This window comes from Leuciscus leuciscus (genome assembly GCF_965113295.1).
Source record: "Leuciscus leuciscus genome assembly, chromosome: 19".
In the NCBI taxonomy this organism is placed as follows: domain Eukaryota; kingdom Metazoa; phylum Chordata; class Actinopteri; order Cypriniformes; family Leuciscidae; genus Leuciscus; species Leuciscus leuciscus.
This window is the reverse complement of record NC_138743.1, coordinates 8,972,876-8,999,878: the sequence shown is the minus strand read 5'-3', so window position 1 is coordinate 8,999,878 and position 27,003 is coordinate 8,972,876. Positions and strand designations below refer to the sequence as shown.

General features: G+C 36.3%; 2 protein-coding genes and 1 long non-coding RNA gene across 5 annotated transcripts in view; 1 reads left to right on the top strand and 2 right to left on the bottom strand.

Moving 5' to 3' along the window:
- Positions 1–27,003, top strand: part of cep85l (centrosomal protein 85L) — a 67,297-nt gene that overhangs the window by 26,521 nt on the left and 13,773 nt on the right. For 2 of the 3 annotated variants that reach the window (XM_082148220.1, XM_082148219.1), the window contains 2 exons: positions 5,461–6,170; positions 26,786–26,871. In XM_082148220.1, coding sequence (XP_082004346.1) covers positions 5,461–6,170; positions 26,786–26,871 — 796 coding nt within the window. Of the gene's footprint in view, positions 1–4,561; positions 4,633–5,460; positions 6,171–26,785; positions 26,872–27,003 lie in introns of all 3 variants that reach the window. The other variant, XM_082148221.1, reaches the window with a different exon arrangement.
- pln1 (phospholamban 1) lies at positions 7,128–17,166 on the bottom strand. The gene is made up of 3 exons (XM_082148344.1): positions 16,731–17,166; positions 9,676–9,955; positions 7,128–8,360 (listed from the first exon to the last, which is right to left on the bottom strand). Exons 2-3 carry the CDS (start codon positions 9,828–9,830, stop codon positions 8,342–8,344), a joined length of 174 nt encoding a protein of 57 aa, XP_082004470.1. The 5' UTR covers positions 9,831–9,955; positions 16,731–17,166; the 3' UTR covers positions 7,128–8,341.
- Positions 8,558–9,669, bottom strand: LOC309482789. The gene is made up of 2 exons (XR_014200370.1): positions 9,297–9,669; positions 8,558–9,254 (listed from the first exon to the last, which is right to left on the bottom strand). It is a non-coding gene; the product is annotated as an uncharacterized lncRNA (long non-coding RNA).

The following is a 27,003-nucleotide window of genomic DNA, read 5'->3' as shown; positions in this document are numbered from 1 at the left end:
AGAGACTGGCAGTATGTCTAAGGTATGGGCGCGCGCGCGCACAGACACAGACACAGACACACACACACACACACACACACACACACACACACACACGCAGGCGGCCGGCGGAAGCGCTGGGCAGACAGAACAGCTGTATACAGGTTATATTTTATACCCAAATAATACATGATTAGTGATCGAATTGGCTGCTAAATCCATTGTGGATTTTGTCGTTCGCTTGTACGGTGGCTCTGAATTGTGAAAAAACCTCTCAAAATACTGGCTGTGGATGCGAAAAACGCAGAAAATCGAACCCGATCCGAATTTTTTTATTACGGACGAAAGTTTCGTAGACAGTGTGCAAGCGTGATTGACATAACGTGAGGTCGAATTTTTTTTTTAACGTGCGAAAATTTCGGATGCGAATTTCGGACTCAGTGTGCAATGGCCTTTAGACTAAACTGGAAGTGGGAAGGGTCATAGCACTTACATATTGTTGTCCTATTGTTAGTTTAACTGCTTCTATTGCTCTCCTCATTTGTAAGTCGCTTTGGATAAAAGCGTCTGCTAAATGATTCAATGTGAATGAGCTTCAACACCAAACTGAATTGAAATCTTTTTAATCTGACCCTGATCTGTACCATTCTAATCAGTTTGTATAGACTGTCCTCAAACCTAGTTGTCACATTTATTCAGCACTGATAGATAGCCGACGCTTGTCAGTGGGTTGTCCCCCCTCTGCTGGGAATTCTGGGAATGGAGCACCCGTAGCTCGAGGCTTCATCAGTCCTGGTTTCCTCTGTCTCGCTCTCCTCCACCCCAGTGTAAAGTAGAACCAGATGAGGTTATTCTGGGCGGCTTAGTCCAACCTTTCTGGAATGGCACGGCACTCCAAATGCAAGGAGGGTTTGGAGACCATTTAACTATATAAGGATAGAGAGTGAACATGTTGAACACTAAAATTCTTTTGTCGTATCGAAAACACAAGTTTTCAGTGTGAAATCATGGTATGGCATAGAATACACTTCATTATGTTGGGCTTATGTTCTCTCTTCCATGTGTTTTACACATAAACCTCTTAAAGATGTAAAAATGAATAATTAATCTGTCGTATTTTACACCTCATTTGCTCCTTCAGAAATCAGCAGACAATGTAAGAAACTGCATTTGTTTCTTTGTGTTTAATGCTAAACCAGTATAAACTTCTTACAAGTACTACAAGTTAGTCATCTCTTCTTTTTTTTTTTTTTTTTTTTTTTTTTGACTGGTCATAACTTTATTAAATCAGTTACATAAAAAGGTAGATTGGCCTAATTTGAATCCCAAAAGTAAGACTGATTAGTTCTAACTTTTTGCTAGTTGGTCAGACTTCTTATAAGACAGTCTTAACTTAGCGGCTGTGTTAAACTTTATGCAACTGGCCCCAGAAACATTTCTTTGCTGTACTCTTGCAGTTTGTCATGGTTTCATATTGGAGTAAATATACATTGCATGAGTATTTTCACTTCTTGTTTTTCTTTTTATTTCCTTTGACCTTTTCCAAGAGATGGTGAAAAAGTAATGAAAACTATGCCATAAAAGTGTTATTTTTTATGGTCTCCACTTTTTCATTTAACATTAAAAATGACAATTTGAAGACCAAACAAGGACCAAGATTATGCTCAAGTTCAGAAAGCCTCAAAATCCCCATTTAAACCTGGTTTCAACGTCAATCTCAGGTGACATTTTGTGAACGGGTTGTCAGAAACACAAGTGATCCCTTTGCATAGTAGTGAACACGGTTGTTGCACCAGAAGTAAAAGTGAGAGTAGTCTTGCCGTTATCTGGAAAACAAGGTAATTCCCTGTATTTTTTTTTTTTTTTTTTTTGCTGTTTGGCAGTATATAATACTGTATTGTGTGTACACTACACTGACTCTTCCGTGGAATGTGCCGTCTCAGTTCTTCTCTGTGTCCAGCTGGTCTTGTGTCGGCAGACACTCTCGTGCCAAGTTCTGCCAACAAAGAGCCGCATTATTCAGACCTCTGGAGAGCTGAGCGCCAGTTTATTTTAGCCTAAGAGGTTAGTCAAGAAGGCTGATTATAACGTAATATTGATATCTGTATTCTTTGATATGATCACTGAAAACCATTCAGGTGTCTCTAACACAGAACTTTGTGTTAGAAGTTTCGTGATTTACAGGTCAATTTTTCAAGTGGCTTTCGTAACTAACACAGAAAGTGAGTAGTTAGTGTGTGGATGGAAAAAATGCTAAATAGCAGACAAGGTGATTCAAAAAAAAAAACAAGAAAGAATTGCGACTTTATTTCATGCAATTCTGACTTTATATCTCGCAATTCTGAGAAATAAAGTCAGAATTGCGAGATGTAAACTCGCAATTGTGAGATAAAAAGTCGCAATTATCTTTTAAAATGTTTTATTATGTGGCGGAAACAAGCTTGAAGCTTCCATAGAAAATACACCAGTGTTTAATAAAGATTTATGTTTTAATTTCAATCATTATTATGATAACACTTTTTTTAAAGCCTAGATTTTTAATGTTTATATATAAACGTATTTGATAAAAGTTACATTATAAAAGTATTTTTGATGCATTAATTATGCCTTTTAATGCACCTTATAATGCATTGTATGGTCTCATGAATAATTGTAACCTGTAATAATACTTATATATTCATTGTTACACCTCGTTTAGAAAGTATAGTGTATTAAAAGACATAATAAACCACCAATTTCAGATGTAACAAGGACTCTGCAAATATTACAAATCATTTTAACTTTGATTACAATTATTTATGAAAAGATATAATGCATTATAACATGCGTTATGAATATCTTTATAATGCATTGTACATAATTGCTTTAAGTAAAGTCTTGTCATAATAATTTGTATTATTTTATTATTTAGTTTTATTATTATTACTACTATCCTAAAAATATTTGTATTATTGTTTTATGAATTAAATGTATTATTATTAACAACATTTTTAATGATTAATGATAATAATAATAATCACTATAAAATATTCTTAGCCCAGTTGTAGGCAGATTACGATTGCCAAACGATGTAGCAACAGCACATTAATATAAAATTCAGTGAATGAATATTGACAATGTGACTCGTCCTGTTTTATATTAGCGTATAAGCTTTGACGAAGCTTGGATGCTTATGTGGAAGTGTAAGCAAAGTGTCCAAGGCAGTGGTCAGGTCACACATGACAGCACTGATGTGATGAGAGGATCACAGACAGCTGAGCTTCTTCATCTGAATGTCCTCATGACACGGTGATAAAGCCTGTCAGCTCGTCTCACTGTGATTGTCAGAGCACATCACCCTGGCCATGACTGCTCATACTGCAGTACACACACTTCACATGCTCTCCTTGGCTTCATGAACATGTCAAAGCAAGACCTCCATTGGTTTGTTTTGCCTGTGGCTTGTTTTCGATTTCTCATTACAAGAATTAGAATTTTCCCAGATCTTGCAAGTATTTTTTACTTCAGTTTGGACTAATGTGAGCATTCTCATTTCCTGTCATTTTCTCTTGTAGTTTGCTTCATTATTGCCTGGTTTATTTACATTGGAAAAAAGAAATGAAAAGAAAGTTTGTCAGGTAACCTAACATTGTAACATCTTAAAATGAACTGGTTTTATTAAAATCAGGAATATTTATTTATTTATATATTTTATTTAAAACCAGTGTAGATTTATAATATATGCTGTCATGTTGACCATTATTGAGGGATTTAACAAACTAACTCAATTAAATAAATATATGTTGAAATTATTAAATACTTCATGGAATGTTGCAATAAAAAAATAAAAGTAAAGTACTATAAAATGTAATACATTTAATAAATGCATAAATACATGTCATGCCATGTTTGTTTATTTGTACTGGCTTTTCATTATGCTTATTTATTGCAATGTTTCATGATATATTGATTTCCTTTATGTTGTCTGTCCAATACATTTTACTTCAAGTTATTTAATTTTGTATTTCACATTACTTTTTATTTTATATTTTTTGAATATATAAATTTCACACCTAATTTATTTATTATTACATTTCAATGTACTTTTATTTAATTTTATTTATCTATTGCAACATTCCATGACATATTTAAAAATGTCATTATTTATTTAATACAAACTGTTAAATCCCTCCATCGACTATTGTTGGACCTATAAAATAATAAAAAATAAGATTTATAAAATAATAATTTTTAAATGATTGTAATTATTTTCTATTTGCATCAGCCATTTTTGTGCAACCCTTATAAATGTAACTTTAGTAATTGTGTGTGTGTGTGTGTGTGTGTGTGTGTGTGTGTGTGTGTGTGTGTGTGTGTGTGTGTGTGTGTGTGTGTGTGTGTGTGTGTGTGTGTGTGTGTGTGTGTGTGTGTGTGTGTGTGTGTGTGTGTGTGTGTGTGTGTGTGTGTCTGTGTCTGTGTCTGTGTGTGTGTGTGTGTGTGTGTTTGGAACTGTTATTCTCCTCCAGTGACTCACAGTCAGATGAGTTCAGTCACTGTTTATCATGACGTGTTGCCTTGCAGTGTTTGTGGTCTGTTTTTAAAGGATGAAAGAGAGGCTATGTGATCGGGGGAAAGCCCTAGTGCATGATGGGATATTGGAGGACTCTGGGCAGGGTCAGTATTAGGTCATCATCAGAGGCGTGTGTCACTCTAAACTTTTCTCTGTAATCCCTTTCGGGCAAGGATGTTAAAAACAGTTCACTTCCCCTAATGTGATCACTTCTAATCACTTTTCAGTTGACTGTGAGAAGTATTTGTCTCTCCATTTGACTGCATTTGTCTCTGATTCACAGTATTTGCCGTTTTTATTCACATTACTGCTTAATTTAACATTGTTTTCAATAGCAAATAAAAATGCTTTGCAATGTCAGTCATTCCATTCAGTCCAGTGCACAAAAGAATAATATATCACTCTTAACACTTATTTATAACACTTTTTTATTTTTATTTCTTAATTCCACATAAGAATAATGTTGAATCATTTTAAACACTGATTTATTTTTATTTTCTCTCATCAGTCCAGTCCAGACAAGAATAATATCCCATCATTTTGAATACTTATTAATAACACTATTGTTTATTTGTTTTTTTTCTTTAAAATATAGTAAATAAGTATAATATCCAGTCATAATTAACACTTATTTATAACAATAATTCTATTTTATTTTTTTATATTGTTCAGGGAAATCTGTGGTTAGTTTTTATATGATGTTTTGTAAAGCTTGTTTGAGCAGCAGTAACCAAGGGAAGTGGGAAGGGTCGATAAATAAAGTCAGCATAATTAATGACTTAGGGGTCACTCTTTTTCATCCATAACTAGCCAGTTATCTGTCATCCTACTGATAGCAAAGCAGTGACACTCAGACACTCATGACACTACATTCACACTACAAATAAGCCTGAAAATGTCTACATTTAATCACTCTTTCTCTCTGTCTCCAGACCACTCCAGCTCCAGCGGCACGTTGTCCTTCCAGCATCTGCGCTCGCAGGGTCCCATCCCGACGGCGCACGTCATGCCATCTCCGTCCAGCTCCAAACTCGGCGCTCCCTCTGCCCCCACCAGCCCCTGGAGCAGCTGCCAGCTCCCCTCTCCCCTCGACAGCCCCCTGGACATGAAAGACCCCCGGCCAGTGCGCCGCTGGTCCTCCCTCACCCGTCTCACCGGCCAGGAAAAGACCAGCCCTTCCGGGAGACCGTCGTACCGCACGGACCCTCACGGATCCCTGGATCGAGGTGTGCTCTATGGCTACCGACAGGACCCTCTTTATTCAGACGGCTTCCTCTCCGAGAGCCTGCACAAACTTACCACCAACTCTGACTTTACGAAGTATGACCTGGGCAGCAGTAACACCCTAGGTAAAACAGACTCGTCTTGCTCGTCTCCGCTCAAGCCCAGCACGTTAGACCTCTCCTACAGTGCCTTACCGGAGAGCAAGACCCCCACGATCGGCCTGGCCGGGCCCGGGCAGAGAGGTCCCACGCTCAGGCACCAGGCCGTGGGGGGGTCGCCCATCCAGCCGGCCGTGCGGACACAGATGTGGCTGAGTGAGCAGATGGAGTACCGGCCGGGACCAGAGGGATGTGGCGGCTCGTGGCAACAGGAACAGCAGCAGCGAGAGCGGCTACGGCAGGAAGCAGAACTCCCACAGGTCAGTTTGCAAAAATATACGAAAAATATACGGGGTGCTCTAGTTGTGTCTATAGTAAAGCAGATGCTGAATTGTTTTATGATACCATTGAAGAAATGTCTTGGTTAAATGGTTAATAGCGCCCTCTGCTGGAGACAGTGGTAGAGTAAATTATCCTTCTGTTTACAGCACAAGCCATACACATATGCAGACATTCTTTTTATTTAAATACATGTTTAAGGGATTTTCCAGATTACATTGTGTTAAATATAGTATTATTTATATACTATTATAGTTTTGATTTTAAATATTTCAAATTTTGCTTTAATAAATTTTTATTTCGATTTAGAAATTTTAAAATAAAATCCTTTTTTTTTTTTTTTTTTACTTAGACATTTTATTTGAGTTAGTTGCCAAGGCAAAATTTCCAATTTAATGAAAAAAAGTTTGGCCAGTAGTATTTCTACTTGCCCTTCTAACACTGTCAGTTACAATTAATCAAAATTATTATTTCAAATTATTGTGGTAATTCATACCTCAGATGCTGTCAGTAGAGTTTAACTTGTATTGCATTTGAATTGAAATGAACTTTCAGATAATGCTTTAAAATCATAGTGACATTTTTTAAATCCGGCGATTTTCTGTGTCTTACATACCAGAATATAGATAGTAGTTGGGGTGGAGGGGTGAAAAGTTTGATGGATTCCTGGCGTCAGCCGAAAAGGAAAGTCATTTCAGAAACAGAACAAGTCTATGATTGAAATCATGTGCACTGTTGAATCATACACAATATGACCAGGAATGTGCATTAACAAAGTAAATAAGGTCACTTTTGATTTCATGTTGATTATGGTCTCCTGTGCCGCGGGCGTCTATTTTTAGTAGTAAAGACCCAGTGTTTGTTCCAATTGGATGTCTTTGAATTTCTCTGCTTGAGGCTCAAAATGTTTTATTCAACCTAAAGAGAAACCAAAAACATTTGTTATCAGTGGAACGGTTTTATTTGCAGCATTTACTTCCATTCAGTCTTATTTCTCAAACACTTGCATTATGAATATGTATATCATTACTTCATAAATATATTCACACAGATAACACAAGGACACAGTGATAGTGATTGTATAAATAATGTAAAAAGGTTACAACTTTGATTATATTATAGGCAAACCAGTGTGTTTTCTTATTAAAAAACATGACTATGTCCTTCTATTTATGAAATACATCTGATTAGGAGAGTGTATCTACAGCTTTTATAGCAGGAATAAAATGCACATGTAGTATATTTAGGAATAGTGTCAATGGCGTGTCATGTGATTTGAGAGCTTGTCTATATTTTTAGTTTAATTCATTTGGCCCGTGTACTTAAATCCACACCTGCTGTTCACAGAAAAAGAATCTCATTTTGAGGTAAATCCCATTTTTAATCCTAGTTATGATGTTGTTTTCATGAGCAGTTAGAGGCAACAACCACTAGAGGGCGCAGTGAGACTGGAAGCAATGCACCGATATACTTCCTGTCAGTTTGAAAGCCTCAGTATATTTGAACTAAAATGGAGTATTTTTGATCCATTTTGATTTTTTTTTTTTTTTGGACCACATTCTGGAGAGTGATGCAGTGATAAACCGTTTTTGATCAATTTACTGTAGGCCTACCCCTCCATTAAGCTCTTGCAAAGCGTGTATTGTAGGTTAAAGGTGTTGTAAGCAAAGAAAATTAACGCCAGACTCAAAAAAACTATTCCCTACTGACTGATTCAAATGAGTGAAATATGTGTCCTGAAAATGTGTTAAAGCCAAAAAAGAGTAAGGGGATTAGCTCACTTTGGAAAACTAGCCAATCAGAAACATTTTCTGCCTATCAGTCATGCACAGTCAGCCTAATATCTGAAATCGTTTGCAGCGTTTTTAAAATGGTTTTGGAGGTAGAGTGAGTGGGAGTCTCTTATGCCGATTATTCTTGTTTCGGGCCATTTTCGGGTCACAGGAGCTTGACCAGAATGAGCATGAGCAGTAGAGCCACTACAATAAGCAGGAAGTTGAGCAGCAGGTTTAGTCCTCGGTTATTGGTCAGATCCATACTGATGGGATGTTCGGGTTCAGCCGTGGTGCCGTGTAGCCCAAGCGTATTCGGCCCCAGGTGGAAGATCTTCTTGTTTGCCAGTGAACACAGGTTACATCGCGCCGCTGGTCTCTCATATGCCGTAGAAAGAGCTAAACATGATTGACAGACTGACATGAGCTTTGCTGACAAGACACAGTCATAGAAACAGACAATAACTGGTTCTCTTATGTATTAGGTCTTATTCAAACAAACTTTCTGTGACTTCGTGATCATTAAAATACTGATTTTGATTGTTTAACAAAATTAGTACAGTGGGAGCATCAGTCAAAAACAGAAGCAGCACACGTTTTATTGCACACACGTGATCATGTCATTTTTTTTTATTGAGCAAGTGTTTTTCAGTTTGGCATAGTGTGTAACGGAAGACGTGACATCACTCAGGCCCGCAGGTGACATGCACTGATGGGATAGTGACAAAGATATGGAAAGACAGTTGCATGCTTCATAAGTTCATAATGAAGACTGGTCAGTTCCTCAATCCACCCCAGCATGGAGCTCCAATCCTGTTTCAGTTGGATGCTACCTAATGAATTGTGCTGTTATATGTACTGTACTTACACTATCATCTAAAAGTTTGGGGTCTGTAAGATTTTTTGAAAGAAGTTGCTTATGCTCGCATTTGTTTGATCAAAAATACAGAATGATTTGCTGCACAAAACACATTTCTTATTATTATCGATGTTGAAAAAAGTTGTGCTACCTCTAACCCTATATTTCAAGGTTTTCTTTTTTCTTTTCTTTTTTGATGAATAGAAAGTTCAGAAGAACAGCATTTATTTGTTGTTGTTTTTTTGGTAACATTATAAATATCTTTACTGTCACTTTTGATCAATTTAATGCCTCCTTGCTGAATTAAACTATTAATTAAAAAAATAAATACTGACCCCAAACTTTTGAAAGGTAATGTTACTATTTATTGGTATTTTTTGGTATTAAATGAAATTGTTCAGTTATACTTCATATTTATATTAGTCTTATTTTGCCTCGTCCACCGGACGAGTTGTTTTTTCACAATGAAACAATGCATTATGAAAATAGAAAGGATACATGTGATGCTGCCTTAGTATTTGGCCCACAATGGAATTAAATTAAATTAAATTGTGTTTGATGTTATCACAAATATATTGGTATTTTACCAGCTGACTCTCTAGTTATTGATGTCAGACAGCAACATCCACTGAAAAAGTCATATTGGTCAACCACTATCAGTATAGTCGTTCTCATGTCACTCTGAATTTGCTATTTATAATGACATCAATCATGCAATGTACAACCCAACTACTCAAAACCCGCTATAAAATAATAAATAGCTTTGCCCATCCACACCCTCCGCCCCTAAACGCGATATGCCCCCCTATGTACAGTCCTTCGCCCTCATTGGCTACATGGGAAACTCCCGCTCACATTAGCAAGACAATGATGTAGATGAGCAGCAGGCAGATGAGGATGAGGCAGAAGTTGACGAAGAGCTCCTGCATGTTTTGCTTGGCCTGCTGGGGAACCTCCATGGTGGACGCCCGGCGAATGGCCGCCCGTGTGATGTGCTGCACCTTGTCCATGCCGAAGCAGGGGTGGGTGGGATGGATTAGTGCAGAGAGAGGGGAAAGGAAGAAAGAACGGCAGTACCGCAAGCTGGGGAGGAGAAGCTCTGGTTGTGGTGATCTGGTTGCCAGTGGACACAAGGCTGAGGGGAGGGAGCAGACAGATGAAAGAGTGAATGTGCATGCAATATTCACACGTGACATGCAGGTCTGATAGATGTTTCAGAAGACTTAGAGACTGTAATGTGTTCTTAAAGCGATAGTTCATTCAAAAATCAAAGTTCTGCTATCATTTACTCACCCTCTATGATTCCGCAGAACACAAGATGAGGATATTTTGAATAATGTTGGGGTCCAAATAACATTAGACCCTATTGTATAGACAAACATTTACAAAATATCTTCTTTTGTGTTCTGGAGAAAGGTGGGTTTTCTTTTTTTGGATGAACTATCCCTTTAAAGGTCCTTTCACATGATTTGCATTCGGGCTTCGATAAGAATGTAACGGGCCACTTTGACTTTCACAATACAAATGTTGCGGAAGAGTGATTTTACAATGTAGTATGTAGCAAGAATGTGTCTAGTTTATACCGTGTTAAACATGTATTTAAACAGGAATTTGGAACAGAAAAATGTTGATTGCTTTAATACATTGCAGAAAGAAAGAGAACTCAATGATCATGGGTTCATGACATTTTAGGTCTTGGGATGATTTTAATTAATTGAACTAAGGTACTATGTCTAAAATGAAAAATAGAAATGATCTTCATCCAGGTGGATGCTGCACATTGGTGGTGGTTGAGGAGATTCCCCCTTCCATGTAAAGTGCTTTGAGTACCTAGAAAAGCGCTATATTTAATGTAACAAATTATAAAGTTAGACTATTTTTAAGCATTTCTTGTTGCATTGTTGTGAGACAAAAATCATTATATACTGTACCTTTCAAAAGTTTGAGGCTGGTAATTTTTTATATTTTATGTTTTCGGCTCACCAAGGCTGCATTAAAAAACAACAAAAACAGTAATACTGTAAATTATTACAATTTAAAATAACTTTTTTCTATTTGAATACATTTTAAAATGTAATTTATCCCAGTTCTCAGTATGATCCTTCAGAAATCATTCTAATATGCTGATTTGCTGCTCAAGAAACATTTCTTATTATTATCAATATTGAAAACAGTTTGTGCTGCTTACGTTTTTTGTGGAGACCGACATACCTTTTTTTTTTTTTTTAAAGATTGACAGAAAGTTCAACATTGAAAGTAGAAAGCTCAAAAGAACTTGTTTATTTGAAATAGAATATTTTTGCAACATTATACATTTCTTTACCGTCTTATTATGATGTGTTTGATTTCAACTTAATGCTTCCTTTTTTGAATAAATGTAATTCATTCAAAAAGAAAAAAAACATCATATGCATGTACATCATGTGAATTGTCCAGTACTCATCGGCCGCGCTTTGAAAGGTCAGTGGAAGGTGAAAGTTCGCTGTCTCTTCATAGTGTTCAATCAATTTGCAACTGATGCAAGTCAAATAAAAATTGCTTTTAGTCTCAAATAGAGTGTTTCTATTTCAGATATGTCACCTAAAAGCAAGATGCTTGACAGGTTTCCAAAATTAAAACCACAGGGGTCTCGGTTCCTCTAGATTCTTCATTCAGAGTGGATATTTCAGTCTTACTCTTGCATTTCCACCAAATGATGTAACTTGTACAAAGCCTTGTTCTATTATACATCAAGTGCAATGTCATTAACTTACTTTATTTTTATTATAATTGAATACTTCCAAGATGAGACTTCAGCAGCACATAGTGTGTCTTTATATAACTGTGTAGGAGTGAGCTTATTTCTTTTCATTATACCGTCTTGGCTCTGAGTGAATAAAAAGAGGTGGCTTCAGAAAGATGTCTTATATGGGTTACTTTACATGTGTACAAAACAGCCTAAATCAGGATTTAGCACTTCGCCTCCGGAAAGATTAGATGAATCCCTGTTTTCGGCGGAAGATAAAGTGGCCTTGATTATAAATCTTTGTCTATTAGCGGAGCTCTCGTCTTGGACAAGCTTATCTCTCTCTTTCAGACTGCTGCTCATTCCTGTTTTCTCGAATCTGTGGGGAGTTCTGTCTTACAGATGCATTCGGCAGCATCGTATCCTGAGTAACATCATGGCCATGGAAGCACCTGTGGCCTGTGTTTTCATTGGCCGCTGCATTGCGTTATCTGCTGCAATAAGGTTATTCTTAGGATTGGAATTACCCTTTGTGGTCACAATATTCCACTGAAATCATCCCTCAGGAGCCTGACTCTTATCACCAAGAGGTTAATGAAGGCCTGGGATGTTGTTGTTGTTGTTGTTGTTGGATATGTAGGCTGTGACTACTTTAGACTAATGGGAAACAGTTATATGGAGGATAGTGTTTTTGGGAAGTGTAAGATTTGCTTGTTTTCATACCGTACAGCCTAGTCTTACTTGACAGAAACCAGTTCCTTTGCAACAACTTGTAAAGATATGAAACAGGCCTTGAATTTTAGCGTGCATTTTCAACATGTAACTCCATTTCAACAATTTATGTTGTTTAAGATGGTTTTGAAATCTTCAGCAGAGGCTTCCTGTCAGGAAAACAATGTACTTCTCTTCTTACTCTTACTCTTTTTCTTTTAATTTTTTTTTAACAGCTGCTTCAGTTAGCATGCTTTTTTTTGCAGTACTTTAGCTGTTTAGTTTAGTTAATTTGTGCTGTTCTGAACACCTCACACCATGAGCATTGCAGTTTGTTTGAGTGTAAAGTCAAATTAAAACTTGTATTTTAACACAAGAATCCATCTCATGTAAATGTCCCCAAAGGAATGCATCTTGTGAAGCCAAAAACGGCCTAAGTAAACACTTCCAACGGTACCTGGAAATATAAAGGGAATTTCTAAAATTGGAATAAATGGATAGAATTGATAAAATCCTAAAAGGTCATGGAAAAAAGTTCTCAGTTCTAAAGTATTTATTTGACTAATAATTGCTTTGCAACTTTTTAGTGTTATTTAGATACAATCTTTTTTTTTTTTAATCCTTCATTTTAATAAATGACTGAAAAATGTATGGAAAAATTATAAATTATGGCAATTTGTTGGTCAGAAAGTTTAGGAACCCTTTATTCAGAGCTTCTTTAAGACTAGTTTAAAGACAATATTTAAAATGTCATCTTGCACAACCCTACTTAGTTGGCCATTTTTGTCGAGTACTTGAAGAAAACACTTAAAAAGTGGTAGGAAAATAGTTTGAAATGTTGATAATTTGAGGGTTTTGTTTGTGTATTTTACTTTACGCAAATGAAACAATGCTTTGTGGGATAGAAGTATGTTGGGTCTCATCTCATTTTCACCTATTAAACCAACGAAACCTATTCCTGACCGATTGTTTTCATAGTGTCCTTTGCATCCAGCTGGCCAGTGTCACTGTGGAAAGAGGTTAAGTAGACGAGTGACTGACAGTGAAGCCTGGAGTTGAGCAGTTCATTCAGGCGCCCAACACGTGACACAGAGGAGATAAACTGCTGGTGACGACGGGCTTGTGAGAGATGTTTGTCAGCACTACAGGACACCATCGAGCATTCCATCGCTCTACTTAGCTAGTCAGGAGTCATGTCCTCCATCACCACTGGGAATGATAAGATCATTAACAATCTCCTTGGGAGGGTATCGAGCAGGTCATGTGCTTAAGATACCCTTCCTCATATGGTTATTCAGAGCAGATTTGTATCAACTCTCTTAAGCCATCCTTTGGCAAAAAAACGCCAACTCATTGGCATTAAAATGCACAGACACTGCCAAGAAAGTTGTGAAAAAGAGAAAACAAGTGGAGCAAAAAATAAGATAGAATCGCACCAAAAAAGGAAATCATCTGAAAAGCTGGCCCGGAGATTTCCCAAGGCTGAGTATGTTTATGTGCATATTTTTTACTCTGCACAAATAAGTCCACTTAAGGCCAAGCGAGTGCACTCAGTTGGCCTCAATGCTGAACTTTCCATGATGGCATCGCAGAGCAATGCAGAGGGATTTTTAGTGGCTTGGTGATGCCTCTGAGGGCATGACTCTTAACAGGTAGGACAGTGTCTGTTGAACTGGCATTAGGACAGACATTTTTGGGCATGCACACTATGGGTTGTGCCTATACAGTTGTATAGTGATATTTAATTGTTTTTTTGCCACTATATTTCTTTAAAACTGTATATCTTTCTGATACAGTATTGATATAATTTTATACAGTTTAATTAATAAAATAATTCACAATCAAAACATTTTATTAAAGAAAAAAGAAAAATCTGAAACTAGTGTTTTTATAAATGCAGTACTGAACAAAAGTGAAGCAAATGATATCACAGATTCATTCTCTCACCGATTCTTTCACTTTTGCTGCAATTTAATTTGCAATACAGTTATGATATTGTGATGCAACAAATGTGATGACTTATTTTAATTATCATGTATGTACTGCACTATATATAGCGTTCAATGCACAAATGTTTAAGTCACAACATCTTTCCAGAAATTGCCAATCACAAAAACATATATATATGTGTGTATATATATAATTTTTATGTTTTATATATAATATAATATAATATACATTTTGTAAAATTAAGAATAGGTTGTGGCATATATATATATATATATATATATATATATATATATATATATATTAGGGGTGGCACGGTTCACAAAACCCACGGTTCGGTTCGTATCACGGTTTTAGGGTCACGGTTTTCGGTTCTGTACGGTTCTTGTTGTTGTTTTTTCTTTTAATCTTTAACACTCCAAAAATTTACTTCAGCATATGATATATAGCTGAATTATCTAATTATTAATTAATTTATTTCATAAATGGGGTGTGTTTGCAAAACGCAGCTTCTCATTTCCCGTGGGCTGTGTCGGACAGTTATTTGTCACCACTTTTTGCCAGGGTTGATATTATGTCCCAGCACGGATGTACCAATACAAATAAATAAAACATTTCCAGTTAACTAGCAAAGTATTCGTTTCGTTCGTTTGTTAAATAAGAAGCAATCTAGCGCTGAAATGTGTTTTTTTTAATCAAGTGATCAAAGTGCTCGTTGCCGTTGCGATCAGTGGCGCTGATACAGTGTTCTCGTGGCTCGCGCACACACCGCAGCGGCCGCACATTCTTCACTCAGACGCGCGCTTCAGTCCGTTGAGGAGACTCTAGGCTACTCTATTCGTTCCGATGAAATCACAAAACAAAATTCATACAAATCTGTCCCTGCTTGATATACAACCGCTGATAAACATAATCGGTTTTGATGAAAAAGAAAAATATATACGAGTGCAGATTAGAACTCAGAACCTTTGACACGCTTGGCAAGTTCTGCCACTGGACCATTAAAGTACATACCGGTACGTGGAACAGTCGATCTATGTAGCCTATTTATTCACGTGAAAAAAACAACATATAGCCTAGTGGAGTTGATCTCATTAAATGTCTAAGTAAACCCAGTGTACTATTTAAATCGATTGCTGGACATTGTAATGTTATTCTACATTTGTCTGATTTATGATTTAGCATTGCACGGGCACAAGGCTACATCGCGCATGCGTCGAACCGTGCGAACCGCGCGACGCACACACGCACCGAACCGAGACAAGCGAACCGAACGGTTCGGATGTTTTTTCATGTACCGTGCCACCCCTAATATATATATATATATATATACATACATTTCATATACATTTTATACAGTTATAAAATAAATGATATAAAAAATATATAACACTTGACAATAAGGTTCCATTTTTTTACATTAGTTAACGTGAACTAACGATGAAAAATACTTCTAAAGCGTTTAATAATCTTAGTTAATGTTAATTTCAACATTTACTAATTAATTAATAAATACTGTAGAAAATGTACTGTTCATTGTTAGTTAGTATTAGTTAATACATTGACTTGCATTAAATCAAACCTTATTGTGAAGTGTTACCAAAACAATGATATAATATTTGGTGATATATTAAAATATATGTTATATTTCATATAATTTAAATGAAATTATAGAATAAATGTTTTAAAAAAATAATAATTATAAATAATCATCAAGGTGAAAATGTGTTTGTGTTGTAATAAACCAGATGCTACAAATACATTGATGTATATAAAGCTTCAATATTTGCCTCAGGCCTGTGCAGATGTGTGCAACCTGTGGTGTGATTCCTGCTTTAACAGGCTTCTGAATGCAGTTAACCTATCCTACTCTGCAGGGCCACAGTGAATGCAGCGAGCTCATTTGTGCTGAAATGAAGGGTTGTCAGATCTCCCTGTGGAGGGCAGATCTGGAGTGTTGTGTGTAGGTCAGAATCAGTCTAGGTCACGTCTCCCCGATTTGTGTTCGGAGAAGAATGTGTCTGGCTCGCTGTTTATCGTGAGCGCACAGAGCGGACAGACCCAAACATCAAAACTCTGATTAATCTCTGACTCTATGCATTCTGAAACATCAGCCACTGCTGTGTAAGAATATAAAACTGATGAATAACCCTCCGATTATTCATCGTAATACCTTGGATATGTTCTGTATTCTTACTTATGAAAATGCGTGTCGCTGTTCAATCTCGAAAAATACCTATCTATGGGGGTTTGAAAAACGTACATTTTTAAGATAACTTTGTCAACAAATCAATCTTAAGAAAGCACTGTGAATTTAGGCTGGTTTTGGATTCGCTTGACCCAAACAAATGTGTTTCTCTTTTTTTCTGCAATGTAAAAGAACTTGGATGCATTTGGTAAAACAGTGATAGACACAATAGCCAAATGTGATAACAAAGACAAAATCTAGATAAACTGATTATGGACTGTTAGATGACTATTGTGGTCCGTCCTTAAACTGCAAGGTATACAAGAAAAGGTTACCTACCTAAATCTGTAGATGAACAGTATTGGGGATCAATCCCGTTGCTCTGGTTTTCTTTTAGAGGAATGGAGGGTCTGTGGCAGCAATGTGGAGTTCGAAAGTTTATGGCAGAAAAAGTGAAGGGGTGGAGTATAGGAGGAGAGAGGAAAGAGTTGAGAAATATGTAGGAGGGGTCTGAGCTATCTCATTCTTTCTCACAATTTTTTGGGGGAAGCTTTTTACAAGCTTTTATCCTCACAAAAACAGCATACCAAAATTAGGTTGTAATGGATGGTATTTATATGTCCTGCATTTGGATGCAGAGTCACTGTCACTACTAGATTAGAAAGAGTATTAGTATTATTATCTTTATTTATTTTTTATTCAATTTTATTATTTATTTTATTACTGGTGTTTTTTTTGGTTTGTTTTTTCATTGGAGCCAATATTATTTAAAGCAAATGTATCCATGTATGAAATAAATAATTTATTGAATTTATGTGTTTACTAGTTGATAGAGTAGACTAGAGTACTGTTATTTTATTTTATTTTTTGCTGGCAAAATTAAAGTAAGGCAAATTCATCCAGGTCTAAAATAAATGATATATATTTTATTTTATTAATTATACTTGGATAACTTTGAATGGACAAAATAATGTAGAATGTTTAAGGGTTAGTTCACCCAAAAATTATCATCATTTACTAGGGCTGTCACTTTACGTTCGAAAATCGATTGCACAATCGATCGGACCAACCAACACAAGTCTCGAAAACGAAAATAGGGAATCGATTTTAACGGCCTTCTCTCGGAGCGCATCCTCCAGCTCGTTACGATACGCCCGCAGCGAACGCGCGTCACACAGCAACTGCAGGCTCTGACAAACATGCATAACAGCAAATTATACTTCTGCATAATGTGTCTCTTTTTACAACAAAACTGTGAATTCTGCCAGTATGCAGACAGTCTCATGCATACAGATACAGATTCGGGCTACGCGTCTACAATCGCCTACGTAGGCTAAATTTGTTTGACATTTATAATCGTAAACACGGCCATGTTGAAGCCTGCAGTAATGTTTTTCATTTATATTATGGCTTATTGTTTTTCGAGAATGTTGCACTCCTGTTTGTCATTATGCACGAAACTTCAGGCCAATAAATCATCAGGAATGTTTGCTGACTTGTGCGCGTCTCAAGCACCCTCTTTACGTTCGAGCTGATGCCTGTTAGTTGTCTGTGGATTTGCCCATATTTGGCGTTTAAAATGGAAACGTCTTTAGACATGGAAAATCGATTTTACAATCAATTTTTTCCCAAAAGTGACAGCCCTATCATTTACTCTCCCTCATGTCATTGCAAACCCTAAAGACTTTTGTTCATCTTCGAAACACAAATGAAGATATTTTAATGAAGTCTGAGAGATTTCTGTCCCTACATAGACAGCTATGCAACTATCACTTTGATGCTACAAAAAGTTCATAAAGAGATTGTAAAACTAATCCATATGAATGGAGCAGTTTAGTCCAAATTTTCTGAAGAAACTCGATCGCTTTATATGATGAACAGATTTAATTTAGGCTTTTATTCACATATAGAATTATAAGAATTATTACATCTATTCATCAACCCACGGAAGCTCAATCATGTTTGCTTCCATATGTTTCCGCTGTTGTTCTGTTCATCATAAGCGATTGAGTTTCTCAGAAAATTTGGACTAAACTGCTCCATTCATATGGATTAGCTTTACAATCTCTTTATGAACATTTTGAAGCGTCAAAGAGGTAGTTGTGTAGCTGTCAATAGTTGCGTGGACTGTCAGTGGAGGAACAGAAATCTCAGATTTCATTTAAAATATCTTCATTTGAGTTTTGAAGAAGAATAAAAGGCTTAGGGGTATGGAATGACATGAGAGTGAGTAATTAATGATTTTTTTTTTTTTTTTGGGTGAACTAGCCCTTTAACTTTGACCTGCAAATATGTTTTTAATATTAAAAATCATTATTGCTTTTCTCATGTGCATCTCTCAAACCACAGGTAGCTGTGTATTATGGGCAGTGCCTAAATTTATCATCAAATGACTAAAATGTTGCACTACGATTAACGTGTCGACATATCTTACACCTACTGCACGTGCATATTAGGTTCACAGCTCACAGTTTCCCAGTTGTGTGCAAATAAACTGCCATTTAATTGCACATAATTGTGCCTAATATATCGTTTTTCTTGCATTTGCATGTGTTCTCTACTCTGAACTGTTCAGCCCTCATGGAATTTACTCTGTAACGGTATCCAGCAGCTCTCAGTCTCGCCGGAGATTCCAGTTGCTGGATTAATACAGATATTCTCTTGATGTTGCTGCCAGAACAGCATGTGCTCTAAATGACCGGTTTTATCGAGAAGATTGTCTGTGAGATCCTAATAGACTATAAACATCTTCAACCTATGGTGTAAGAGCATCCTCAGGGGGCACTGGGAACTTTCTTGCGTATTTTTTTTTCTTTGTTAGAGTTCTATTTTGAGATAAAAACATCCCAAAGTTCTCTTCCTTATAAGGAGCTCTGTTCGCTATAGACAAGAGAAGCTTTAAGAGATTGAAGAGGACATGAGGAATGGAAAAGTAATTACGATGGCATCCAATTTCAGTGTAGTCTCCGGCCAATGCGAAACAGTTTTTTTGGCAAGGTCTGGATGAACACCACTTGACCAAAACCATAAAATGGCAATGTCTAAAAAGCACAAATGCACACTAGGTGCACTAGTTTGAAGGTCGTGTTGTTTAAAAATGATGTGTTTCCACCAGGCTTTAGTCTCCCATGGACAACTAGGTTCATCAAAAAGACTTTTTGAAAAATGTTTGCTGGTGAACACCATGGCTATGCTTGTAAACCATAAACAAGTATGTAAATTCTTACACTACAAAAATTGGTAGAGAAACATTTTCATTTAGAAATTGCTAGTGAATTTCACAGTTATAGGCAAGTAATACATTTAAAAGTATTTTCTTGTAAAACATACTCTAATGATCTATATTTAAAACTTTTTATTTATCGTGTACTAGTCTTTTTCACAGATTTTTTTTTTCCCTCAACAACTCCTTTAAAGCATCTCAGTTCTTTTTGAATGTGCATTAGTTAGCATACTAGTTGTTCTCGCTACCATAATCCCAGTGCAACAGGACATCGAGTGTGCTGTTTGGCTCGGTATACATGCTGTTCTTTATGGACAAGCTCATTAAAATGGAGGAGGTCAGTCCTCTGTGTTGACCTTGCTCTCCGTACCTCGTTTGCAGAGTGTTTATGGCGTGTTAATGCCTGGTTGCCATGCGCATGCATACACATTGTCCATTCGCCTGTGCCATGCCCTCTGGCCAGTGCTGGAAAGTTTGCTTGTTAGGTGCAATACATCCATGTCTCAACTCATTGTTCAGCTTAGCACACCCGCTCCCTGGATCCAACAGCTGTCACCAGGCCACACAACACAGAGGTGCCTTTGGGCTATAACAATGTGTGTGTGTGTATACAGTGACCCCAAAAAGTATTTGGACACTCAAGTGACACTTAAAATGTCTGAATGTCACTGCTATTGCATTACATACCTGTGGCATATGTAAACAAGAGCTTTTATACATACTTTTAATTAATTGGTGGAACTGCGATTTGAAGTCATTTCTCCTCAAGTTCACACACAGATGTTAAAGTGTCTCATGGAGGTTCTCATTTTGAACAATATTTTAACAGGACTCCATGGTAGAAGAGATATTGTATCTCAATGGGACCTTCCTGGTATAAAATAAAATAAATAAAAATAAAAATATTAGCCTAAGTGTCCAAATACTTTTCAAGTCTTAGTTTTGAACGCCTAAAGAAAAATCTTGTTTGAAAAAAATTTCACTTGGCATTTTTAAATGTCGCTTAAGTGTCCAAATAATTTTTTGGGACACAGTATATTCAGTTTTATATTTGTGCTTTTTGTTTTTTATGTAACGAGTATTTGGGATCTAGAATAGCTTAAAGCAAACACTTTAAGAGATCACCTACATGTGCTAAACACCGATAGGTGATTCTCATATAACACACTACTAAACTCCCCACTGCATCGCAAATGTCCACAGCACTGCCTTAATGGCCAATTCTGAGTACAGTCACCTCGAAAGGAGCCAGCGTGTCTCCCCTGTGTTGCCCCAGCTTGCCAAGAGGTTGATGGACGGCTGTCCGGAGGGCCTTCGAGAGAGCGTAGTGGCAGGATGTGATAGAGTTCAGGGAATTGGCACCAGATTAGCTGTGCATTGTGGCAGAGTGAAACTGTTCAAGTGCTGTAGCCGAAAGCCATCAGACCTTTCCTGTGCCCTTTGGTATGTTTGAGAAAGTGGATTTGACTTTTATTCTGTTCACCAAGAGTATCAGTCCTCTGCGAAAGAATCGCTCTTTCTAATCCCTACCAGGCTATGCTTAATTTTTAAAGAGTGCTTTAAATATTTCCATTTTAAAGGCCTTATTAAATCTTTTTTCTAGATTTTTGTCCATGTCTGTTTGCTTTGAGTTGATCTCTATGCTACTCCTAAACATTGACAATTAACTTGAAACATTTAAATGTATTTATTTATGTTTAATTTTAATTTTTAAGATTACATTTATGGATACACAATATATTGGTATTGGTCATCAGCCAATATTATTTATTTATTTATCAATGTCAGCCAATAGATATTTGATTGCTCATTTCTGCCTGTTTTTACATTCAGATTATCTTTGCTACCATCTAGTGCTTACTTAAGTCATCATTTATAATGTTTAAATGGCTTGATTGATATTATTTTTATTATATATTTTTCATAATAAATAATATAATTTTATATGTTTTTTGTGTGTTTTTTTTTACATAAAATAGTATACACTTGTATTTAGAATTCTATAATATTAGAATGAATCTGCAGTGGTCAAGTGATTTTATGGGGTGTTTAATATGGATCTTTTTCATAGAGTTAATGTTTAGTAGTTAATAATAGAATATGCAGAGGAGGTTTCTCCATTGTCAAATGAAGACCTATTCAAAGATGCTGACTCGAGGGGAACAAGAACCTAAGGGAGTTTAATTAAAGATACAGCATTTAGCATTTTCTGGCCTCCATCTACTTTAATGAATGAGGTTCCTTCCTCAAGCAGCTGTTCCTGTCTCAGACGGTTTAAACAGCTGTGTCCTGGAAAGAGACAAACACAACACTGCTGTCAGGAACTTTGAGGAGCAGGTGGAGGAACAAGTTTAAACAAACTCCTGACTCATAAAGCTTTTAGTTTATGTAATGGCATAAAATTAGGGCAAACACGGACGTTTATTCCAGTTAGATGCCCACTTGCCAAGAGGACAGGCGTTCTTTGGGCTGATGCATGTCTTAAGGAACATTTATCATAAGAACAGAGACATTTTGATGCCATAAATCAGTGCTGACCTATAACAGTCTGCATTTATGACCGATTTACTGGCCTAGGGTCAATATAGTATCTAAAGTCCTGGTCTTGATAGGAATGGCATGGTACTTTTGGCATGTGGTAACAACACCTCCTGGAGAGACAAGCTGGTGGGGAATGACAGCTATGCCTGGCCTACATGCTCTCCACTCTTCAACATAAAGCCGGGTGGCCAGATGCATGGAGATTGGAGACGTCACAGGACTGCTGGCTTTCCTTTGGTTCAATGGTTGAGCTATTTCCACCTGTCAAAGGAAGCCAATTAATACTATTAAACATAATGAGATCATTAATGTCTAAGGAGTTCTTATAACCATCAGATATTGCCCTGTTAGACTGGTCAGTTTTGCTTTCATATTCGTTCTCATAATCGATCATAGGTTTGTTGTGATGAAATTAATATAAACTAGAAAAAAAGCCAGTGGAAGGTCGAATGACCGAAATGATGGTTTACCATTAAAATATTTGTGTGATGATGCAAACTAGAGTAGTGTGCTGGACTTATATTTTTCAAGCTTAAATAAAGTATGGGGAAGCATCATAAAAATTGTCTATAAAACTTGTGCACTATATGGTCATTATGTATGAAAAACGTATTGAAATCAAAGTCTTTAGTGACTGAAAATCATGTAATTCACCCTAGATATCCTTTCAAGAACATTACAAGTAACTGTCCAATGAAAGAATCATTCTTTTTAGATTTATATTTTTAATAAATCTGTTGATTGGATTCACAAATCAGTCATTCTCAACCTTTTGGACTCCAAGGCCCCCTTTGTATAACACAATAATCAAGGGCCGTCATATGTAGACTGTTATACCTCTGGTACTTCTGTTGTCATAAAAGTGAATAAATAAATAAAAATATATTTTTATTTATTTTACTTTTTATTAAGATTGTTAATATAACCAAATTTTTATTATTTTAAGACTTACTGAGGCCCCCTGGTTGAGAACTACTGCTCTAAATGATTCATTGACGAAGGAACAAAGGATTTTCAGTCAATAAGAACTTAAATTTCTGTTTGTTTTTCACATAAACATAGTGCACAAGTCATATAAACTATTTTATTATACTTTTTATGGTGCTTTTGCACCCTTTTCATGTAGAAAGAGACAAAAAGTCGTTCTTGTTTACATTTTTGGGTGAACTAATCTTTTAAGAGCGAATAGATGGAACTGCCTACTCAACTTCCCCTTATCCATTCCCTGTCATCTGCTTCCCAGCCTGTTTGTTGTTGCTGCTGCCAACCACCCAACTGGTTATGGACTCCTCCTGCGCAGCTCGCCATGTACGAGTGCTTGGTGCTCTGAGCTCACATACTGTGGAGATTTGAGCCAGTTTGTTTTGTTTGACTGTTAAAAATATCCCCAGCTATGTGAGGAGGTGAGGGAGGCCTGGCAACGAAAGTGGCACCACTTCTTATCACCACTCGGTTTGCTGCGGGGACTAAAATCTCTCCAGAGGCAAATAAAGGCATGTTTGCAGGCTCGAGTGCGCCACTGATATGTGCCGCATTTATAGGGTTGGCATTTGTGAGCCTGGCAGCTGGTCAAGTCTGCAGAGTTTGGTCAGGGAAACAACATGGACTATTTTAAACAGTTGATGTAAAAGGTTAATACATCTGATAGCTGGTTGTCCATGGTTGCTCCTGTGCAAACCACATCAGTTGAATATATAGTCCAGTGGACGGTGGTCCTTGGTCTCATGGATAAAATGTACCATATCCCATCCAGTATCCAGTGCACAAGTGCTGGACGCCTAAGAGTTATTTTGATTCTTAAAAGCTGTTCCGATTTCCAAGATTCAGTAAAGATGTACAGTATTAAGGATGTAATGTAATGAAGTAAATTAATACTTTTTTTTATTATTAATGATTGAATTTAAAGGGGTGGTATAATGCCCCTTTTTACAAGATGTAAAATAAGTATCTGATGTCCCCAGAGTGTGTATGTGAAGTTTTAGATCAAAATTCCCCACAGATAATTTTTTATAGCATGGTAAAATTGTCCCTTTTTGAGGGTGGGCAATAACGCATAGTTTTGTGTGTGTCTCTTTTAAATGCAAATGAGCTGCTGCTCCCGGCACAGAGGGCGGAGCTTCAAGAGCTCGTGTGTGTTAGCAGGCAGCTTGCAGACACGCACTAAAATGTCAGAAACTGTACTGCCTTTTATCGCAGTACTAAGTCGGACAAAAATGGAGAGACTGTAATATGTCTACAGAGTGACATGCTATTTCATTTGTGTTGCGTACTGTATTGCAATAAATGTGAAAAGACGACAGCTTGAGCAGACTCAAGTGCTCTATACTACTCTTCTCAACACTGCTTGCATGTTCCCGGGGAGGGGTAATGTACATTTTAGGGTTTGTGATGTCACTAACCCGGGAGGAAGCTCGTGTAGTCCCTTCCAGCCGTTTGTTGTAGTCCTTAAAAAGCTATTTCTGTAAAAGAAAATATCTCCCTTTGCTTTGAACTTTGAGCGTTGTAACTTTGCCGATGTTGTTTATTCTCAAACAGCAACATTACACACTAACTAAAGTTAGAAAAGTGAAATAATATTCAACCCCCCCTTTAATAACTGAAAACAAATCTCTCTCTCTTTCTTTCGGCTTGCTCCTTTTTGTCAGGGGAATAATCCGCACAGATGATTTGGCACGTTTTACGCCTGATGCCTTTCCCAGCACTGAGAGTGTACTAACTCTGCAATCCCAGTGCTAGGACACACTCACACACACTCACTCACTCACTACGACCAATTTACTTTGTCCAATTGACCTATATTGCATGACTTTAGAGGAAACCCATGCATTTAATTTAAAATATTCATTGTAAATTATTTAATTCATTTGAAAATATTTCTAAAATTGTAAACATTTGTTAATTTAATTTAATCCTGAATATAGATTTGTATGGTATATTAATAAAGTAGCGATTTAAAATATTTTCAAAAAAATATTTTATTTTAATGTATTATCTTTTATTTGTATAAATATTAAATATATAAAAATATATATTTTAAATCAAATTATTTTTATTTGTTTATATTGTATTATTTTATTATTATGTATTTTATTTATATTTTAGGTATGTTTTATAATTATATAATAATTTGGTAACAATTTATAATAAGGTTTTATTTGTTAGCATTAGTTAAGTACTTTAGTTAACATGGACTAAGAATGAACAATTCTTCTACAGCATTAATAAATCTTAGTTGATGTTAATTTCATCATTTACTAATACATTATTAAAATCAGAAATTGTATTTATAATCCTTAGTTAATGCACTGTGAACCAACATAATAAAAATACAACTGTTCATTGTTTGTTCAACTAATTTTAACAAAGATGAGTTGCTTATTATTAGTTAATGTTAGTTAATACATTAACTAATGCTAACAAATGAGACCTTATTGTAAAGTGTTACCAATATTTGTAAAATAGTTTAAAATAGAAATATTTAGAAAGCTGAGCTCTAGAAATTGAGCAGTTTCACATAAAGGGGCTGATAATTATTACCCCAATGTCCCATATATTCAATATAAGTCTCAACAGACTTCCCTCAAGCTGTGTTGAGTATAGAGTCATCCTTCTAAGTCTGCTGTATGTTTGGAGTAAAGCATGAGATGTGACCTTATCAGTGACCTCTTCACCAGGGTCCTTTCAGCTCCTCATGGAGCCATTTGCAGTGCTCCCATTTAGCGGCTTTATGACCTGTCACCCTTCACTCAAACACGCACTGCTGAAGATTGTGTACATACTGCCTTAAGGGCTTTGGGGAAACTATATGTTTGGTGTGTGCCTGTTGTTTTTCATCACCTTTCAAGGGAATTCTAGAAATCAGGCCTGGATTATAACATCAAATCCGAGATGATCTTGTTTTATTTGGGGACACTGTTATTATGTTCAGTTAGCCCCTGCTGGCAGGTTACTGAACTACACCATTACAAGAGCAAAAAGCATCGTTCTCCATTGACAGCCATTGAAAAAGTACAAATAATTATATCATTATAATATATATGTATATATATATATGTATGTATACGTATTATAATTATATCATTATTTGTACTTTTTCAATGGCTGTCAAAGGAGAACGATGCTTTTTAAGCATTTAATTTCTTTAATTATTTGACAACATATACTGTAATATAACAATATTATGTAAATCTAATTTATATATTATATAAATATCTATATAATTATTTATTATAACTATATATATTACGTTATTATAAATTGATTATAAACAAATTAATATAAATTCTAAATAAATAGATATATTTTATTACATTTATTTGCCATTCAAATCACATACTTCCAGGGAGTCATGCGCCTCCTTGGAAAAACCAAGTAAAGTTAAAACCAAATTCATAATTAGATTCAGTAGTGCAAAGACTCGCTGTCATCCTCCAGGCGAGAAGAGACCTTTACAAACCCCCTGGAGTTCTTCACTGGAATGCTGCATGGCTTCGGTGGCAGTTTGTTGCCGATGGTGATTATTATGACAGAGTATGCTAATTACTGTGTGCTTACCATAAGTACACGCTAGCCTGACCCTGCGTGTTTACCAAATGAGGAGTTCTAATGCTATAATTATTGTTTTGTGCAGATGCTGAGTGGAACTTCTCTCCCTGTCAATACCCTGGTAAAGATTAAGGAGGGACTCCTGAGGCAGAGGGAACTGGAGATTGACCGGTGAGTAAACAAAGACACTTTTTGAGTGCTTATGAAGTCATACACAAAGAATAAAAACTATTTATCAGGGCGTGTATATAATATTATTAGGGCTGTCAAGCCATTAACATTTTTTAATATAATTAATTACAC

Bases quoted from the DNA above. Each gene is read 5' to 3' on its own strand.
- pln1 (XM_082148344.1), bottom strand. From the start codon at position 9,830: ATGGACAAGGTGCAGCACATCACACGGGCGGCCATTCGCCGGGCGTCC.